The 20,407-nt window shown below is 37.7% G+C and overlaps 1 protein-coding gene across 1 annotated transcript in view; it reads left to right on the forward strand.

The window, feature by feature from the left end:
• STMN2 (stathmin 2) overlaps positions 1 to 20,407 on the forward strand; it is a 53,311-nt gene that overhangs the window by 17,225 nt on the left and 15,679 nt on the right. Inside the window, exons 2-3 of the mRNA XM_065895178.1 lie at positions 11,940 to 12,035; positions 15,792 to 15,964. Coding sequence (XP_065751250.1) covers positions 11,940 to 12,035; positions 15,792 to 15,964 — 269 coding nt within the window. The remainder of the gene's footprint in view (positions 1 to 11,939; positions 12,036 to 15,791; positions 15,965 to 20,407) is intronic.

A 20,407-nucleotide genomic window follows, 5' to 3' on the forward strand; every position in this document is an offset into this window, starting at 1 on the left:
ACTGCTCACCAATCCAGGTCAACCAGATTTCACTAAAGTACAGAAACAAAATGCATAACCAAAACAAACTAAAAACCTCATACTATATTTCCTCAAAGTATGAACAAACCCTCCTGATCACTCAGGTATTTTTATTTGTATCTTATAGGTTAAGCATATTATGAAATCCACCTGTAAGAGAACATACAGTTACTTTTTTAATCTTTCTGGGGTTTTTTGTGATGTGTATTGCTTATTTCAAATAAATCAAAACCCAAATTTCAATCTCTTTATCCTTTCTGTAGCCATTTACTTTATTACAAAAAAGGCAAAATGATACTTTGGCATGCAAAGAACAATGACTTAACAAAACTACACTTATCGTAGCATGAGCATACAAAACGTTTGCATCACTGAAAATTACCGTTTCTTAGAAGAGTTTTATTTCCAGAAGAAACAAAACGCATGTGAAAGAAAGAAAATTTAGAAATACTTTTCTTGGGCCAAGTTGTCTTTTATATTTTAATCTTGTTTGTAACAGTGATGACACGAAAGGGACTGTGGAATTCAGAAGCTCCCGACATTTTTCTTACTTTCTTTTTACACTGCTTTTCATTCCTGGCAGAAAATCATACGAATTCAAGTTCTAGTATATGATGGGATGAATCCTATTGCAGAAAATGAGGCTTTACGTGGCAAAGCTTGAGGAAGTAGCATTTGATTTCCAAAACAAAAAAGCAATTTTCATGGCATATCTACATTAACCTGAGGATTTCTTCCACGCTATTTAGCTGCCTCAAGAATGGACACTGAAAATAATTACACAGTGGAAACCGTAATATGAAGAGGTTTCACACTCATCTCAAAGGCTCCAGTACTCTCACATACTCGCAGAGATAATCAGTGGTATCGCTCAATTTTTCTATTATCAGTGGCAATTCTAAACCTTGACAATATTTACATTTCCTATAGTTTTAAATATATATTTGTTCATTCTATTCTCTTTGACACAAAGTGACTGTAGGACACATTACTTAAGTGTGACTAACAAAGTCACAAGACTTGTTTTCATTCAGGGGAAAAAATTTACCTGACTGCTCAGTTTTTGTTCACTAAACCAGTTACCTAAGCTTTTAATACACAGGTTTTGAATGGATGACTAAAACCAAACTCTAATAAATATGATTTAAAAATCCAACTTTTAGAGCACTATTGAGTAAATGTTACATACTGTTGCATTTTACAAAGTTTCATTTAAGACTCTAGAATTCTTAGGTTTTGGGAAGCAAACAAAATGCTGGCTCCTACATGAGGCTTTTGTGGCCTTTTCCTGAAATATTGTCTATTAATCATTTATATGCTGTTCATTTCCTAAGAAAGAATTTAGAAAAACTGCTCTAAGGACAATTTGTATGCTACCCAGATAAGGATTCTATTCAATGGAAACTTAATAAGTATTATTTGGCAATAACAGCAAGTTAAATACTTCTTTTATTTGCAGTTGATGCTAGTAACTATTACAAGTAGTAAGGATTTTGTAAGATGCACTTAGAACTAAAACAACAGCATGGGACTCTTTAAATGTGTAGAAACTTTACACCGTTCCAAGGGAGTTGAGGTTTATGGGCAAACTTCAAGAACTATGCTTTTGACTGTTGGCAAATTTTCAGATTGGTAGAGGAATTAAATCAGGATATAACTGATAAGGCTTATCACACAAATTACTGCAGAGTCCCCGCTTAATCGGACTGTGTTTCTTCTCAGTGTTCTGTATTAATTAGCATATTCCATTAACTGAATACAGGCAACCCCATCTTGTAATGATAGAGAGGATTTTCTTTGAAATCATTGTTTGTATTCTCAGCATCTAAACCGCTGGTTAATTCATGGGGAAATTCAACTGACCTATTAAGGGAGATAAAGTCATGTGAATCTTATATTACAGGTTTTTTGTTTTGTGCTTGTAATAAAAGTCTTGCATTTTTCATTTCTGGAAGTTCCTGCTTTCACTGAGAACATAATAAGGAATTCACCATATATGCAGTTTTATACTTCCTTATGCAATACAAAAACATGAATCATAGTCAGACTTAATTCTAAAATCCATGTGAAGGAGAAGCCAGGGCTTATTTTCTAGAGAAAGGCTACATGTTACAACAAAGTGAAAAAGGAAGCCAACATCCTCATCATCGATGACCAAAACATTTTTGATTCTAGAATTTATACCACAAATGCAACAGTCAGTCTGCATAAGAAGTATGTTTTGCTGAATTAAGAATGGATGCAAAGTATTTTTTTACTCTTCAACCAAAAAATTAAAAAATAATGGGAAGAGATTTAAATCACTTGGGTGTCACATTCAGCCATTGTGGAGACACAATTCAGAGAACATCATGGCAGCCCTCAAATGGAGGTTGCCTCCCCAACAGGAGACTGAAGGGAAGGAGAGAAAAGAGTCATTCCTCTATGAGAACTCCACTCAGCCAGATGCATGGTCTCTCTGTTCTTTCACTCTGGCTTTGTCTCATTTAAGTTCCAACCAATTTAGCTATCATCCTAGGCTTGTGACTACTACTGGTGACTTAAGAAAAACACATCCCTCGGTACCCAGAATTAGGCTTGCCAATAAAACTTGAATTGCAGACAGAATAAAGTGCTCCCATTACCCCTGTAAACCACAGCGTAGTTTGGTCTCCATGTAGAACTACAAGAATTTCTTTACCAGGGGAAAGATAAAAGAACAAGACCCTGCATGATAACAGCGGAATTCTCATTAACTCAACAGGTGCTTGACCTGGAATCAAGAGTAAGGTGAGGTCCCAAATTGATACAATTTACTGCTTTTATTATAATTTTGATCACAAGGACTGATTCACGTCACCCAATTTCTTTTCCTTGTCACAATTGTTTTTCCAAGAATCAATGGAATTGAAATTTAAGAGCCTCATATGTTTCTGTAAAATCCAATGATGGGTTGTACAGCTTTGACCTTCTTAAATGTTCCTTTATTTGATTTGGTATCTATTCCTACAGAAAAAATATGCTGCTCTGGATTATCAAAATATTAATCTTTCAGAACCTCCCTGGTTATTATAGCTTAGGAGATCATAATCCTTGTGGGGAGATGTGAGTGGAATAAATACAAACCGAACCCATATTTATTTGGATTAGCATTACATCATCATGGCAGAAATATCTAGAACATTACTTCATATCAGTGATCTTCTGGGATGTTAAAATAGATCTTGAAAAATTTGAGATTTATTTTTCATGTAAATGTTGAATTCTCAATTACATATTCATCAAGCTAAGTTTTTTTTAGGGTCCAAATTGAAGCCAGTATAGTATGCAAATGTTTTAAATAGAATCATTTTAGTCTATTTCATCTCTCAAGAAGAAAATCACAGTGATGGAACTCCTGAAAGTATTTCTAAACGGGATGATAGATTTGACTTTTAGAAGATAATCTGACCTCAGGCTCTAGGACCTCAAAGCAATCAGACTACCAAACACAATACACATACACACACACACACACACACACACACACACACACACACAATAACACAATATGGCCAAAATCAAGTTAAGATGAGCTGTGGGAGCTTAATTTATGACATGGATAAAGAAGGCATCAGAAAAAGAGCTTATAGGTAACAGATTCCCATCTATTTAAAGACACATAATAGGAGGCACAGAGAGAAGTCAGATCTAGGAGATCAGTGGTAGAGTGCGAGTTCAGTGTTTAATGACTCTGGGTGTAAGTCTTGAGTCTTTTTAGAATCAATTAGCAGAGTATCCTGTTTCTCCCATTATCTGTCATTTAAACCCTGGCAACAGCAACGAGGACTGCCAGGAATGTCCACAACTATCGCCCCCAGCTTGCCAGATCCTAAAGATGCCCCTACCTGGAAATGACAGCGATTTTTCCCAAAGAAAGAGGTGCTGCTTTTTTTTTTTTTTTTTTTTTTGCGGTACACAGGCCTCTCACTGTTGTGGCCTCTCCCGTTGCGGAGCACAGGCTCCGGACGCGCAGGCTCAGCGGCCATGGCTCACGGGCCCAGCCGCTCCGCGGCATGTAGGATCTTCCCGGACCGGGGCACGAACCCGTGTCCCCTGCATCGGCAGGCGGACTCTCAACACTGCGCCACCAGGGAAGTTCGAAAGAGGTGCTTTTAATTCACTGTTTATATAAATTGGAAAGCTTCAAATAAAAAAATGTTGTCAATGAAATCTCTTAGAAACCAATGCAAATCTACTTGCTGTAAAATCATTGCAAGGAACTTATATCCTGCATTCTGTATATCACCTGTGTCCTTTACTTTCTTCCCAGAGACCTTTCAAAAGAAGAAATTTAGGTTGACTCCAAACTGAGTATCTTAGGACTTGCCAAGAAACCCCACCCCTACCCCCTACTGGACTAAAATGATCAATGATTGCATTACCTGCATGAGAAAGGCAAGGAGGAAAATCAATGTGCTAACAGACCCTGAGCATCCCTCATCGGAGCCCCCAAAACACAAATCCATGGTCAGGCAACGAGTGCCTTGAATGACTCTGTTCTTATGGTTAACACTGCTATGTGGGAACACAGACCAGTAGCACATCCAGAGATTATGAGATATTTTCTTCCAAAGTAGTACATTAATGACATTTTCAGAGCATTCCATAACTGTCTTTCACATGTTAACAGGAAGTCTAATACATATTATTTCTTTTTTATACTCTGCATTAGCCAAAACTGAGTCAAATAAAATTTTTCCCAGAATGAATAAATGGAAGATATTTTTGTGATACTACTGATTCTAAATCAAATAACAACACAGTGAGTATGAGAACTCATATTGACGGTCGTTCCCACACAAGCCAGGTGAAAAAAAAAATGAACATTTTAAAAACACTTATTTTTAATTATTCAAGCCTTTCAAAAGTAATGGAGTATATTGTCATGAATAATATAGATATTGTCTTGTTGAAACACAAAGTGTATAAAATTAAGATGCATTTGAAATTTTGAGCAAAGGGCTTAGAGCTTGTGATATATATTTAGAATGGGAGAAATAATTTTATATGTATATACATACGTATGTGTGTGTCTATTTCATATTTTACTAAGTAAACAAAATCTCTGCTATTTTAATCTATGCCAAGATCTAATCTGATAATTAAATCTCTAGTATGGATTGTATTGTTCTCCTCAACCACTCTTTGTTCCTCGAGGGAGAAGTACAATCTCCAGATTCACACACACACACACACACACACACACACACACAGGAAAAAGCCAAAAAAAAATTAAGAAAATTTACGTGATTGCCTGCCAAAATATATCATCCTTAAAATAATAATCCAAGTAACTGATGCAAAAGTATTTGTTTCCTAAAATACCTAGATAATTACCACTTTCTCTTTTTACCTCATTAGCTGGAATATGAGTGTGTAAGGATATATTTACTCATATAATAAAATATACATATACTCAAAGTTCCCTTTGAGAAACTGTTCCTGCGTTTTCTAGCCATCTCTGTACCAAGTAAAATCCACAAGTAAAAAAAAAGTTACATTTTCTTTCTATAAACCCCTACACTTACCTATAGCCATGCAGTCAATAAAGTTAAACAACAAATGCCAAAGAAAAAATGGGAAAGAAAAAAGTCTTGAACTCATCATTTTAAAAGTCAGTAATAATATGCATTATTTTCTAGTTAGAGACAATATGTAGATGGTGAAGGTAAGTGTAATACACCTGAGCAAATTCTTGGGGAAGTGAATAACGTTAGCAGCAAAGCGTTTAGAGTCAGGCAGACCTACATTCAAACTAAACTCCACACTTTATCATCTACTGCACATTGGGCAAGCTACACTACCTCTCTGAGTCTTTTAATTTCATCTGTAAATCTGGGCTAATTATAGTACCTCTTATCGTATTGTTGGGATGATTAAATGAGAAAATACATGCAACCAGCTAGCACCATGCCTGGTACATTGTTTGTTCTCAAAAAATCGCAGCTGTTGCCATTATTCATAGTTCATTGTAGCCATTTAGAAGAGTGGAAAAAATATCAGCGTTCATACACCATGAGGTTAAGTGGATATTGCTATAAAATCATTATGTATCATGTGGATTGAATTTTAAATGAATTTACTAAAGAAATACACTTACCTGTAAACATTAATAGTAAATAGCAAATGCAAGTAACAATGAAAAACATATGGAATTACCTATCTCCTCCCACATCCTCACAAACATGCACGCTCTGCTTGGTGTTGGGTATAGTGAAAAGATGAATATATGCTGATTTCCAAAAACCAATGAAGAAAATGATTGTCAATTCAAAGTATGAAATTTCAATACTGAAATCTTAACATGTTTCTAATAGCACTCACATTTGCTTGGGATTTGTTTTATTGTCAATAAAAAAGTTTATTCAAATTATATATATTTCCGTACCTCAACCCATGGTCTATTTTCTGCAAGGCCAGCTCATCCTAGATGAGCTGGACTCAGTTTTAGCAACCCTTTTTCTGGAAAGCTTCCCTTGGCTACCCATCCATTAGGATCTCTCACTCTCTTCCATCTGCCCTTGACTCCAAATTTAGGTATTCTTTTCTAACAATTCATCTTTCATAAAGTCCCCTGCATCTTCCCTTTCCTTTTCCTCTGCACTACCCTTTCCCCAAACCACACTGCATTACCTGCTGAACTTTATTCAACTGTTTCTTAAGTGTGTCTCCTAGCGATGGACCTTTCCTGCATAAAACGGCCAAATAGGTCTAAGAAGAGCTTTTATCAGGTAATTCCACTTTCAAAACGTTCAGTGGCTTCCTGTTGCTAGGATGACTCATAATAGCCAAACGTTTCGACCGTGAATGGGGACGTTATTAATGTTACTAATGGGCTTAAGCCAGAACGATGCAGGCAAGCCAGGACTTACAGTGAACCAACCCATTGCCAACTCTGTGCTTTTCAAACTTTCTCACCTAAATATTCCTAAGGGTGGACTCATAACTAAACTCTCAAATTCAAATTTCTTTTAAGTTTACACATTTAAAATTCTTGAAATTCTAACATTCTTGTATATATCCATGTTTTAATGTACACATAATGTTTTTAAGTCCCAGCAACCCTTTTACATGAGCAAAATTTCAGAACATCTTACCCAAAATCTTGGAGCCAAACTGACCTCAAAGAAGACTTACTATCAGGACACAACTTCTAAAAACCCTTTGTAGTGTAGTCTATGAAAAAGCTGTCTCCTGAAACAGAGAAGGCCATTCGCAAAGACCTGGAATTGAATTATGCTCCCTGAAGTTGAGTTGAGTCATCCATCCTTATGTAAACTCACTGTTCCACTCACAAAAGTTTTCCATATGGTCTCTTTATAAACCCATTTCCATGTCAACAATAACAAATATACCTCCTCTCTTCTTTGCTTTCCTCAACCCTACTCAGTCTTATGATCCTGGTCCATTTGCTCTGGTTGCCATATAAAATAAAAGGTACCCAGTTAAATTTGAATTTCGCAAAAGCAAGGAATGGTTTTCAGTATGTCCCGTGCAATATTTGGATTAAAACTGAACTAGGTATTGGTATTTTTATTTGCTAAATCTGGCAACTCTAACTGTAAAGCCATTGCTGACCACCCTCCCTACGGCCCCAGGGCTTTGAGGTTCTTCTGAATTTCTAGTACAAATCACCTACCTCTATTTGACGCTTACCCTATTTTGCATGTGTTTCTATCGCTTTTTATATCCATATACTTCATTTCCCTGACTTGAAAGCTCCTTAAGAATGAGGACACATATATATCTTTTTAATTTCATAATGCCTACAGAAACTTTTGACCATAGGTGGTGATCATAAATATTGATACTTGTCAATTGAGAGATTGACTTAAAATCAGGACTTCCCTGGTGGCGCAGTAGTTGAGAATCTGCCTGCCGATGCAGGGGACACGGGTTTGTGCCCCGGTCCGGGAAGGTCCCACATGCCGCGGAGCGGCTGGGCCCGTGAGCCATGGCCGCTGAGCCTGCGGGTCCGGATCCTGTGCTCCACAACGGGAGATCAGTGAGCAAAATAGCCAACAACTACTTATTAAGCAACTGCTTTCTGTTCCATTCAGAACCATGCTGTAAATTATTTCATAAATGAGTAAGATGCAACATTTGCCTTCAAAGAGTTTAGTTTAGTAAACAAAACTTACGCATCAGAAACCAGTAGTGAATGACCTGAAACAGTATATAATCAAGTATAACAGTGTATAATCGTGATTATGTAGTATAGCCTACTAAGGACAACAGGGGATCAATGTGGGAGTATCCCAAAGAGAGGGAAACGCTGAAGAGGGGTGATCTGAATTGGGATTCAGATCTTGGGAAGGATGTAGATGAGTGGAAACGATTAGGAAGGGTAATGCCGTCTAGGGAAAGTCTTGGGCAACTGCAGCAAGTGGAAAGGAGACCTATCTTCACAGTATGCCTTTGCTGCATGGAAACAATCAGAATTTGCTTGCGCTGTGGTTGCAACTGGTTTTACGGGGTTCCATAGGATTCAGAGCAACTATATCAGCGAAAATCTATGCAATGGCTGCTACTGGATAGTGTCGTGCCATGTAGAGCCACAGGCCATGATGTTTAAAAAACATAATCAAAGTAAGGATGCCGTTAAAGAAGTCACCCACGGAGACGAGCTGGGGTTTGTCCCCAGACCACCTAAGAGAGGAAAGAACAAACATTTTTATCAGTCAGTTATATATTACACATGGGCTCTAAATGTGTTGGTTCCTGACAACGTTTACACCTTTATCAATCTTAATTAGATCAGTGACCTTACTGAAAATTGGTGAACTTCATTTCCAGGAAACTGAGGACAGATGTTGAGGAATGATTTCTTCAGTAGGAATTCATTTTCTATTACAGCTTTAATCTGTTACCTCTCTATAAAATGGAAAATCTTTTTTTATTGAAGTATAGTTGATTTACAATATTGTGTTAGTTTCAGGTGTACAGAAAAGTGATTCTGTTTTATATATTTTTCGGATTATTTTCCATTATAGGTTATTACAAGATATTGAATATTCTTCCCTGTGCTATACAGTAAATCCTTGTTGCTTATCTATTTTATGCATAGTAGTTTTTAATCTGTTAATCCCATACTCCTAATTTATCCCTGCCCCCTCCCTTTCCCCTTTGGTAACCATAAGTTTGTTTTCTATGTCTGTGAGTCTGTTTCTGTTTTAGATTAGATTAGATTTCTGATATAGATTCTTTTGTATTATTCTTTAGATTCCACACATAAGAGACATCATATATTTATCTTTTTCTGACTTACTTCATTTAGTATGATATTCTCTATGTCCATCCAGGTTGCTGCAAATGGCAATATTTCTTTTTTATGGCTGAGTAATTTTCCATTATATATATATATATATATATATATATATATATACACACACACACACACACACATATACACTCCCTACATCTTCTTAAACCAATCACTGGTGGATGGGAACTTGGGTTGTTTCCATGTCTTGGCTATTGTAAATAGTGCTGCTATGAACATTGGGGTGCATATATCTTTCCAAATTAGGGTTTTCATCATTTCTGGATATCCAGGAATGGGATTGCTGGATCATACGGTAGTTCTATTTCAGTTTTTTTAAGGAAACTCCATACTGTTTTCCATAGTGGCTGCACCAATTTACATCCCTACCAACAGTATAGAAAGGTTCCCTTTTCTATGAGACAGAATATCTTTTATTTTGCTTTTGGATTGCCCTTCCCTAATAAAGTTGATGTCTTTAACATGTGCTTCTAATATGTGCTTAATTTTGCAAAATATTTTGGGTAGCATTTGGCATCCTCTTACCAGAAAAAGGTACAAGCCTACAAAGGCTTGCTGTTTTGGTTTTAATCAGTTCATGGAATTAAATGCATTGAACCACAAAATGCTTTTATGTGACAGATACTGTGGTTCACGCTGAACATCCATGTGAAGATAGGCTTGGACCTTTATAAGTGACATAATTTTATTAACTAAATAGACACATAGGACAAAGAAATGTGGTTTCAGCCTTCTAAAATTCCAAAGGCATCCAGTAAAAATCTCTCAGAATGGGTGTTGGCAGGACTATTCTGGCACAAGGCAAATTGTGTTGCTTATTTTAAGGAAATAAGCTAAATAGGGATGGAGATTCTTTTAGAGAGATGCTCTGGATGTATTAGGTTGAACCATATGCAGTATGACACTATTGGTCTTTGTGTATGGTTCAATGGTGTGCAAGCATGTCTAGCTCTCTTGGCACATTGAATCTCTTTTTTTTTTTTTTTTTTAAGAGGATGTTGGGGGTAGGAGTTTATTAATTAATTTATTTTTGGCTGTGTTGGGTCTTCGTTTCTGTGCGAGGGCTTTCTCTAGTTGTGGCAAGCAGGGGCCACTCTTCACTGCGGTGCGCGGGCCTCCCACCATCACGGCCTCCCCTGTTGCGGAGCACAGGCTCCAGACGCGCAGGCTCAGCAGTTGTGGCTCACGGGCCCAGCCGCTCTGCGGCATGTGGGATCTTCCCAGACCAGGGCTCAAACCCATGTCCCCTGCATTAGCAGGCAGATTCTCAACCACTGCGCCACCAGGGAAGCCCGGCACATTGAATCTCATTCTGAAAGTAGAGCTAGAAGAAAGCCTCTTGGCAATCTTAAGACAGATTGATTTACTACATTTTATCCAGAGATCCCAACTTTGTCACTGGCCATATATGACTTCAGCCTCTGTGGGCCATTTCATTTGCAAAATTGATGGTACAATGGGTGGACAGTTGACTAAATGATCGCTTAGAATCTTCCCAACCTAAATTTCTGTAGCTCTAAAACATCCAGATACTGAATCTGTTTCCTACTGGCTAACCAAAGATGCACCTGGCAATAATGCCCAAACCATCTTCTGCAGATTCTCACCTTGCCAAGGTACTCCTCTTCCATGGGTTACATAACGATCAGAAGACCCTGCCAAGAGGTACATGCCCCCTGTGAGGTTCAATATGTTAGGACATCACCATTTGTTTATACTTTCTCACAAGTCAGTGCACATTATCTCTATTATTTTTCTTCCATTTTCCTTAATTTATTAATTTTGCTAATTATATAACCAACAAAGGTGAGAGGATCCCACCTCTTTATCCCCATCTGGTCACTTGTCCCAGTGATGACCAACGTGATAAGAGGCCCTCTAAGGTTTCCTAGACAGGAGACCTCTTGAAGGACAAAGGGGAAAATGAAATGGGGGGTGGGGGGAGTGAAGGGGGAGGAAGGTCTGAACTCCAGCAGCTGCTTGGCATCCAAACTGAGTGTGCAGAGAGGAAGAGGCATCCTTATCAGATCTCAGGTCCAGGTTTTTGGTGTGTGTGGAAAGAGGGAGATAAAAAAAAAGTGCACTTGGGATGAAGAGAAATAAGCAACATTGGCCCCTGCAAGATATATCAATATTTGCTTAATAACTGTCCTGATGAGTTCTCTGACTCTCCAAATGTGTATGTGGCCATTCAGGGTCAACCAGCAAAGGACAGCTCCTGAAGCTGATTTATATACAACAGACCTGCGTGCAAATGTACTGGAATGGACCTTTCTCTTTGCCCATTTTGTCTGTTTCTGCTTCCTCTGTATCTTCCTGTCTCTCCCTCCTACCCTGCTGGATCTCATTTCCTTCTACCTTCCTCTCTTTCTCTAGCTCCCTTTCTCTCACTTCTTATCTAACCTGCAACAATTTGTGTTTTATGTCCTCTGTAATAAGGAATATGCACCCCAGAGTCCGTTTCCATCTTTCGTTCATTTATATTTTGTGAAAGAGAGCAGTGTCCCTGGCAACATTCATTCTGCAGGAGACTACAATTATTACTCAGGTTAAAAGAAACGTTCAGAGGAAATTCAGAAAATGATAGATACTAATCTTGAGCCTTTTGTTTCAGCCTACAAGGAAAAAATGAAGGAGCTGTCCATGCTGTCACTGATCTGCTCTTGCTTCTACCCGGAACCTCGCAACATCAACATCTATACTTACGACGGTAAGATGCCTACGATAGAAATGCCCTCGCTGGCTGGATCAGTTGGCAAAGCTTGGATATATTTGTTTCTGTCTCAAAGTTCCTGATATAATTAAATCAATATTTTGTGGATATTACTATTGACCTGCCGCGTCTAGCTAATGGGTCTTATTGATTGCCGTTTGCTCAAAACAGTATGAGTTTGATGTTAATGACAGCACATTAATGGCTCTTAAGAAACATGGCTGAGTGCTTATTAGCCATCGCATCCAGCATGTCAACAACCACAATATGTCCGAGGCTTTTCTTTGCAAATAACATGATATGCTAAGCTGTAATTAGAGATCACAATTTGCAAGAAAATGCTTTGTAGTTAGAAAACTCAGGAGAGAAAATCAACCACCATCACAGTTTTTTAGTGTAGTCTTTATAAAATCCCCATATTTTGTGTGTGCTGTCAACAACCTAATAAGTTCCAGTAGTAAAACCGACCTATGAAGCCCCAGATAAAGAGGATTTTAAAAGAAAATCCTGAAGAACTGGCATAGCTATGAACCTTATTTTGCAGTAAAACCTTTTTGGTTTGATTTATCCTGATTCATACTACTTAATTTTATTACCTTCCTGGTTCTGCCAGTATCTGCATGACCTCGGGCAAGTAACTTAGATTCTTTGAGCCCAATTTAACTCTAATATCTTCCTCCCAATGGTGTTGCTGGGTTTAAATGGTTTCATGTTTAGCATAGAGCCTGGCCTCTTGTAAGCATTCAAAATGGTAGCTGACATTATCCACAATACCATTTTTACGTAATTCAGTCCATTTAATCAAAATGTTTGGTGCAGTTACATATGTAGTATATAAAGCTGAGGCATATCTGGCTACCTGTTTGGCTCACAACGATTTTCTTTTCCACATGTATAAGGAAATACATTAAAGGTAAGGTGAAAGGATCTATGGCAGTTAACTCCTTATATGCCTTTAAAATATTCCAGGACTCAAAGACGCTTTTCTTTCAAACTGATTCTCTCATGGCACAAGCATCATAAATATGAATTAACTGTTTCACAAGGAAATGTCTTTCATGCAAAAAGATTTTGGTTTCCAACCAAAACTCTCATTAGAATGCAGGTCCCACGCCTACTTCGTATAAGTTCATTCAGTCAACAAACACACTGGTCCTTCCTTCATCTGCTAAATGTGGCTGTGACTAGCAATCCAGCTATGTTTCTTCTGAGACTGTATCTCACCATGTGTTGTCACTGAGGCTCCAGTGAAGAATGCAGCTCAGGCCTCTTCTTTAAGGCACTCATGGCCTAGTAGAAGAGAATTACAACATACAGATAACCAGAAAGTGGAACTCAGTGTGATTATTTGCTAAGGCAGCGTTTACTGGTAGGACACAGAAGACAGGGATGGTTTCTGCCCTCTTAGGGACTGGAGAGAAGGAAACGAAAATCAAAGGTTATATATAAGCTGAGTCTTAGAAGTCAAATAGACAATTCAACATAGCTCATTAACTGCTTCCTAAAAGAACTGGTAGAGAATTTCAAATTCCCAACGTCTGTAACCTTGTCTTCTCTTTCTATATTAGGTAATAATGTGAAGTGTTTATTGTAGACAAATATTATCACAAGAATTAATAATTATTATTTACATTTATAAACACTAAGTGCTATGGCCCGTGCTTTACATTTAGTATCCTTTATATCTTTTTTTTTTGGAACACCTTTACAATTTAATTTTTTTAACAGCTGTATTGAGGTAACTTACAAATCACTGCACATATTTAATGTATATAATTTGATTAATTTGGACAAGTATCCTTCATCTTTTAATCTTCACAACAGTCTTATGAGAAAGGTGCCTTTTATCTCCATCTTTTAGTTGAGGAAATGAAAGCTTAAAGAAGTGAATTAACCTTCCCAGTATCACACCCTAGTAAGCAGGGCTTACTATTTGGATGCAAATACAGGCAGTTCTGATTTCAGTGTCTCTAACTCTATCCATTTAAAATCCCATCACCTCATCAAATAAGTGATTTTTATTTGCCTCTGTTCTCTTGAAATCCTTTTCCATAAATTTACACGCTTTTTATAGAATTGTACTTAAGATATAAGTACAAATTTGGATGCCTTCAGGAAGATTTAAAATTTTTTTATATTTGTGAAAAAAGCCACATCATTTTTAACATACTTACTGAATTGACTTTGTCTATATGATCTGTTAGTATTCACAGATCTAAGTAAGTAAGGTCAGTTCCTGTTCACCTGGTGTCTTACCTGACCACAAACTGAAAGTGCACTAACCAGGCTGCTAAAAGAATGTTAATGGAAGCTAATTTATAATTCTTCTCTGCTCTGCTCTAGTCAGAACTAGCCTGGAGACCTGGCCAGCTTGGTTGCCACAACTTTTAAGGGACATTAATAAATTAGTGAGCCCTGTGAGGTTAGGGAGTGATGCAGTAGCAAAGATCTAGAAACCGTGTCACTTTAGGACACTGAGGATGCTTTAGACTGGGGAAAAAAATTTGAAATGGAAAATCATAACTATTTTCAAATATTAATGTGATGCACAACAGAGACTGGCCTGACTTTGGGTGGGCTCAGAGGACAAAACAAGGACTGGGGGGCCAAAATGAGAGGGGTGTAGTCTGGGGTTCAAAATAAAAAACACTCATCTAAAAGTTAGAGCTGTCCAATGAGCTTCTAAAAATCAGTATATTTTACTAAGCTGTAAGTTGTGTAATTACACTAATATCCTAGCAGGTGCTAGCTATCACTCTATTTTATATTATAAATGATATTATTTTACATTATAAATTATTATTTTACATTATAATTTATTACATTATAAATTATATTATGCATTTTCAGGTTTCTGCCCATTTAATTACTATGCATATTATACAGCTATTGAGTTTAAATAGTTTTAAAATGTACAGAGTGTATAAATTAGATAAGCAGATGTTGCCCCCTCCCTCCCCTACTACAATGCCTCTTCCCCCGGTTCCTGTCTACAGCTGAGGGATGATGAAGAAGGACATTCTAAGTAGCAACAAAGTAGAAGCAAAGAGATTACCATGGTACCCTGTCTTATTGTCTTCATTAGACTATAAGCACCTTGAAGACAGGGACCCCCACCACAGTGTCCTCCCCAGAGAGGACATTACACTGCTTGATGACTCAGATCAACAGACACACTGAAGGGCAAAACAGGAACCAGCAGGATGCTTTGCACATGAGCCTTGACTGCTGCAGGTATTTCCAACCATTCAGGGAGCTACATCAGTTCCAACACAGCTCCTGTGATTTCTAACCACAGGATTAGGTGTGAGAACTGGAGGACTTTGTTATTTTCCTCATTATGTAATCTGAAAGTGTTTCCCGCTATGCTAATTTCCAAAACAATAAAAAAATCTAAATCTGTGCTCCTTGGTTTTCATATGAGGCTCATATTTATTCAAAAGGAAAATAAAGTTAGTTTAAAATCGATTCAGGCTATTTTTTTCTGGGCACGCCTACCATGATTCAACTCCCTATGGACATTATTGAATTTCCCCACACTGTAAATATTTATCCAGTTAAAATATATCTAGAATTATACGAAAGAAAGAGGTCTTATATGTTCAAACAATGTAGAGTAAATGATCATATGCAGCATTTTACTCATCTTTGCCAGAATAACAAGGCTACTTTTAATTGCCAGAATTCAAATTATTTTAGTAAACCCATGCCTGTGTTCTGTGTGCTTAACCTTCTCAAATATTCATCTCTCAGATATGGAAGTGAAGCAAATCAACAAACGTGCCTCCGGCCAGGCTTTTGAGCTGATCTTAAAGCCACCATCTCCTATCTCAGAAGCCCCACGAACTTTAGCTTCTCCCAAGAAGAAAGATCTGTCCCTGGAGGAGATCCAGAAGAAACTGGAGGCTGCAGAGGAAAGAAGAAAGGTAACTTTTTTCATAGGTTTTTAAATTCTGCTCTCTCTTTTCCTTGCCTTCTCTCTCTCCTCTTCCCTCTCCCTTCCCCTCCCCAACCCCTCTGCTTTCACACACACACACACACACACACACACACACACACACACACACACTCTTCCATCAGAAGTTCCAGGAGACAATGATGCCTGAACCTGCACATGTAGGTCTTCTAGACATAGATCCAGGCTACTTCAAGTAAAAACTGCTGCTTTGAGCCTAGTTAAAACCAAAGATCTCAGGCACTGAAAGAACTTCAGTGCCCTAGTGCCCTCCCTCCATCTTGGACCCATTTTGATAAAAGCCTCCCTGCCTTAGCCTATCCTTGCTATCAAGAAAGCACAGCCTTAGGTACCGTAACTCCAGGGGTTGTGGTGGAGAGAGGTGCCCTAGTGGTGAGTCCTTGCTCTCAGACTCTGCGTCCTGCCCCAAAGCATAGTACATGGTTTTCCTCGGAACTAGAAAGCACCAGATACTCCCTCTGAGATACTTCCTGCCCAGAAACGCTGTTCACCCCAGGGTAAGGGCCAGAAGCTTGCCCCTGTCCCCAAGGCCTCACTCCCTGTCCTTGAAGTTGGTTCTTCCAAGATCAGAACCCTCTCGGGAATATATGAGTATCTTCCTCTACCCATTTCTAAGCCTTGATGGCATTTTTTTCTTTTTTCCATTGGTCCTTGTTTGTATTAAAGAGCTTTTTCTTACAGAGCTAAATCTTTAATTTTCCACAATCAGTTGAATAAGAAAAGCCAAGGGTATTAAAAATGGAGGGCATACAGAAATCCCTAAGACTGTATACATAGAGACAGAAGTTATGTCTGAATATGTGTGTATCAGCTGTGTGATTATGGGGGTACATCCCATTGAGACGCTCTTGATTAACCCAAATGGATTACTGCAGGTAATTCATTCCTATGTTGTATTTTCCACTGACTTTATCATGATATATTTTTAGAATCATGTAGTCCCTAAGAATATGCTCCACGCATGGTCTCATGATTTAAATGGAAACTCTGCATTTATAATAATTTTTAAGTTTTATTTAGACGTTTATAAAAAGTTAGCCAATACATTAAACACTTCTATGTTGGATACTTACAAAGAAAAGGAAAATAGTCCTTCTCCTAAAGACTGAGTTCTCTAACAGGGAGTGCAGAACAAACCCAAATGTGTGTGTATGTATATGTGTTTATATATACCTACATGCACACACACACACAAACACACTCACACATATGTACATACATAACTATAGCATCAAATAACAAGGCTCAGAGATTATAAATCCTAGATTAAGTTTTCTGAACCAAAAATACTTTTTGTTTTCATTTTGTGGTTGGAAAATCTTCTTATATTGTGTAACTTTCTGATCACAATTTCAATTTTTACTCAGGTGAAGTTCTCTTTGCATCCAGTGAGTATTTCTTTACATATTATTTATTGTATTTGACCAATTACTGTTGTTATAAATTTGGATTTCAAAGGAAGGAAACTAAGCTACTAACCCAAGCAGACATACAGGAAGTTGCTTTAGAAATATTTATCATTTTTTTTTGTTGTCATTTATAGCTTTCTTCTTATAGTAAAACTGAATTAACATATTCAGAGTTACAGTCCTTTGAGACTGTCGCCAACAAATATGAATAACTAACTACAATAGTAGAAAGCATGTTACAGTCAAGGTAATTTAAGTTCTCACCGAAGCATTGGCATCTTATAGCTAACAGTTGTAAGTAGAGGTCATAGGTTGACATATAGAGATGCCATGACTTGATTAGAAGTCAGTAACCGACCTGAAATTGAAAATTAAAGATGAAAATTCAACATCATAGCTCAGAATGTTGCTGGTATGTTTAATTTGAAGGAAATTATTAAAAGAAAAAGAACACAGAGATGATCAAAATTAACTGGATGTTCTCATAAAATTCCCTGAGTTAACTAATTACTGATTCTGGTAAAATTCATGTACTCTGACAACAACAAATTATCAACAATTACACATTTAAACCGTTGAATTTAACTAGAAATTGGCCACGTGGCTAAAAGACATTTACAAATGTAATCATCCAGCATTGTGACACCCAGGAAAAATATTCTTTGGAACCCTTTAAAATCAGTATTCCACCACATTTCTGCTCTTACTAAAATTTGCAAAAAAATGATTTTCAAAAACATCATTATATAGATTATGTCCAGGTACTAGGGTTTTAATTAGAAGAAAATACAACTGATTAACAGAAAGTGACAGCTTAAGAAATCATTAATTGATTTTTTCTATTGCGTTGTACTGACTTAATTAGCACTCATTTGAAGAACTGTTAATTCTCTTTAAAGAGAATTCTTTAAATTCTTTAATTCTCTTTAAAGAGCCTTTAGCAAGTGCATATATCTCAGTAACTATCTAAGTGAGGATATGCATATAACCAAAACCCAACTCAACTAAATGAAGCAAAAAGAGGGTATGGGACTAAAATCCTCAGAGTGGTTACAGCTTCAAACACAGCTTGATCCAGGAGCTCAATATTTCTTTTTACATTTATCATTTATTTCTGCAACTAATTGGTCTCAATACCAAGGATTTTTTGTTTCAGTCAGTCCCAAATTATTTTTCTCACAAATTAGCAGCTCCAGCAGAAAGAGAGCTTCTCTTTCCTAATAGTTCTAACAGAAGTCTTAGAATTGAGTCTCAGTGACCTGTGCCAGGTCACATGCTCAACCCAGTAAGATGGTAATAAATAAAGTAGGACAAAGAGAATTGGTAGTTCTGGGGCGAAAAGTGCTATTCATATGGGGTGGTCAGAAAAGCCCTCTTGAATATGAGAACATTTGAAAAGAAGCATGAAGATAGTGAGGGAAAACATTTGAAAAAAAGGCAAGAAGGTAAGGAGTGAGCCATGGGACTCTTCTCTGTGGGACAGAGTTTGAAGTAAAGAGAATAGTAAGTGCAAAGGCCCTGAGGTAGGAGTATGCTAGGACTACTCGAGAGATAACACAGAGGACAGTATGGTGGGAGCAGAAGGAGCAAGGGGAGACTGAGGTAGGAACTGAGGTTAGAGGTAGCATTTTTAAGGACACTGACTTCAAATGAAAAAGAAGTTCATTGGGAAGATGAAACCATTTCACTCCTTGTGAATCACAGTCTCTGTTCAAAGAAATATCTGCTTTAAAAAAGCTGGGTGACTAGAAAAATAATAGTGTTAGATAAATAGAGAAGACATGAAAGTGTGCTAGATGTAGAGAATGGTTCCAGAACTAAGGATACCCAGAGGTGAGAGTGCAGAAAGTGTGTTTTCAGGGCAGTGGGTAGACCAGTAGTTTGGGCTAGTGGCCTTGGGTAGGGAGTTGGAGAGTAGTGAGGTGAGATTGTGGAGGGCCTTCGATGCCAGGTTAGGTATCCAAACTCCATTTTATCTAAGAAATGAGGAGTCACTAAAGGCTTTCAGAAATACTCAGATGTCCAACCTAGCCGAGTAACCGGCAGCACTTATATTGCTCTGGTTCCATTTCCTTTCCTACAAGCTAAAAGTTTGTAACGATTCCGCCTACCAAACATAATACATTTAAATACGTATTAATCAATTCCTTTTGTCATGGTTATAATCAAAGCATCTATAACTGCCAATTACTATTTCTGATTATCATAAAATAAGCATTCTCTCACTGAATTAACATAATTCTAACTCAAAGTAAGGATTAAGATAGACACAGAGGTATTTCACAAAGGTGAAATATGACTCCTGATAGGGCTTTTAAAACAAAAAGGTTATGAGACCCCTCCCGTCCATTAGTACCCTTGAAAGACTTGCTTCTGGGACCTGAATTTAGAGATCATGTCTGGGAAACAGTGACCTACCTCGGCCGTGCTGCTGGAGCCTGCTGGATCTAGAGCTGGAGGGCTGCCACTGACTCATCTCCGTGTGGGCTCCAATTCACTTTGTGTTCGATGTTTTGGCAGTTTCCCCAATTCCTCACTCCATCTGTTGATACTATTGCAGCACTGACCATCTCATCACTACGTTAAATGCTCCTCCCTTAGGCTCCTTTGAACCAGAATTAATGCTCCATTGATCAGTTGGTAGAAGATTATTATAAAAGGAATAAGTCCTTTTCCTGATGTTTTTCTTCCTTCTTTGATTATCTCTGAGAATCAGTATTCACCTCCATGAGACCACATTACCTCATGAGGTCAGATTTGAAGCTCATTATTTGAAATTATAGTTTCCATACAGCAGCTTACCCATGTGGATGAAATGATATGAACTCTTCGGTTATCCATCCATCTATCCATCTATCCATTTATTCATTCAACAAACATTTATTTAGTGAGAGGCAGCAGAGCTAAGCTAACCATACATTCCAGTTGGCCCAGGACAACCCCAGCTTATTCCTACTGTTTGGTTATCATTATTATCTCAATCT

This window comes from Phocoena phocoena, chromosome 17, assembly GCF_963924675.1.
Source record: "Phocoena phocoena chromosome 17, mPhoPho1.1, whole genome shotgun sequence".
NCBI classification, from domain to species: Eukaryota; Metazoa; Chordata; class Mammalia; order Artiodactyla; family Phocoenidae; genus Phocoena; species Phocoena phocoena.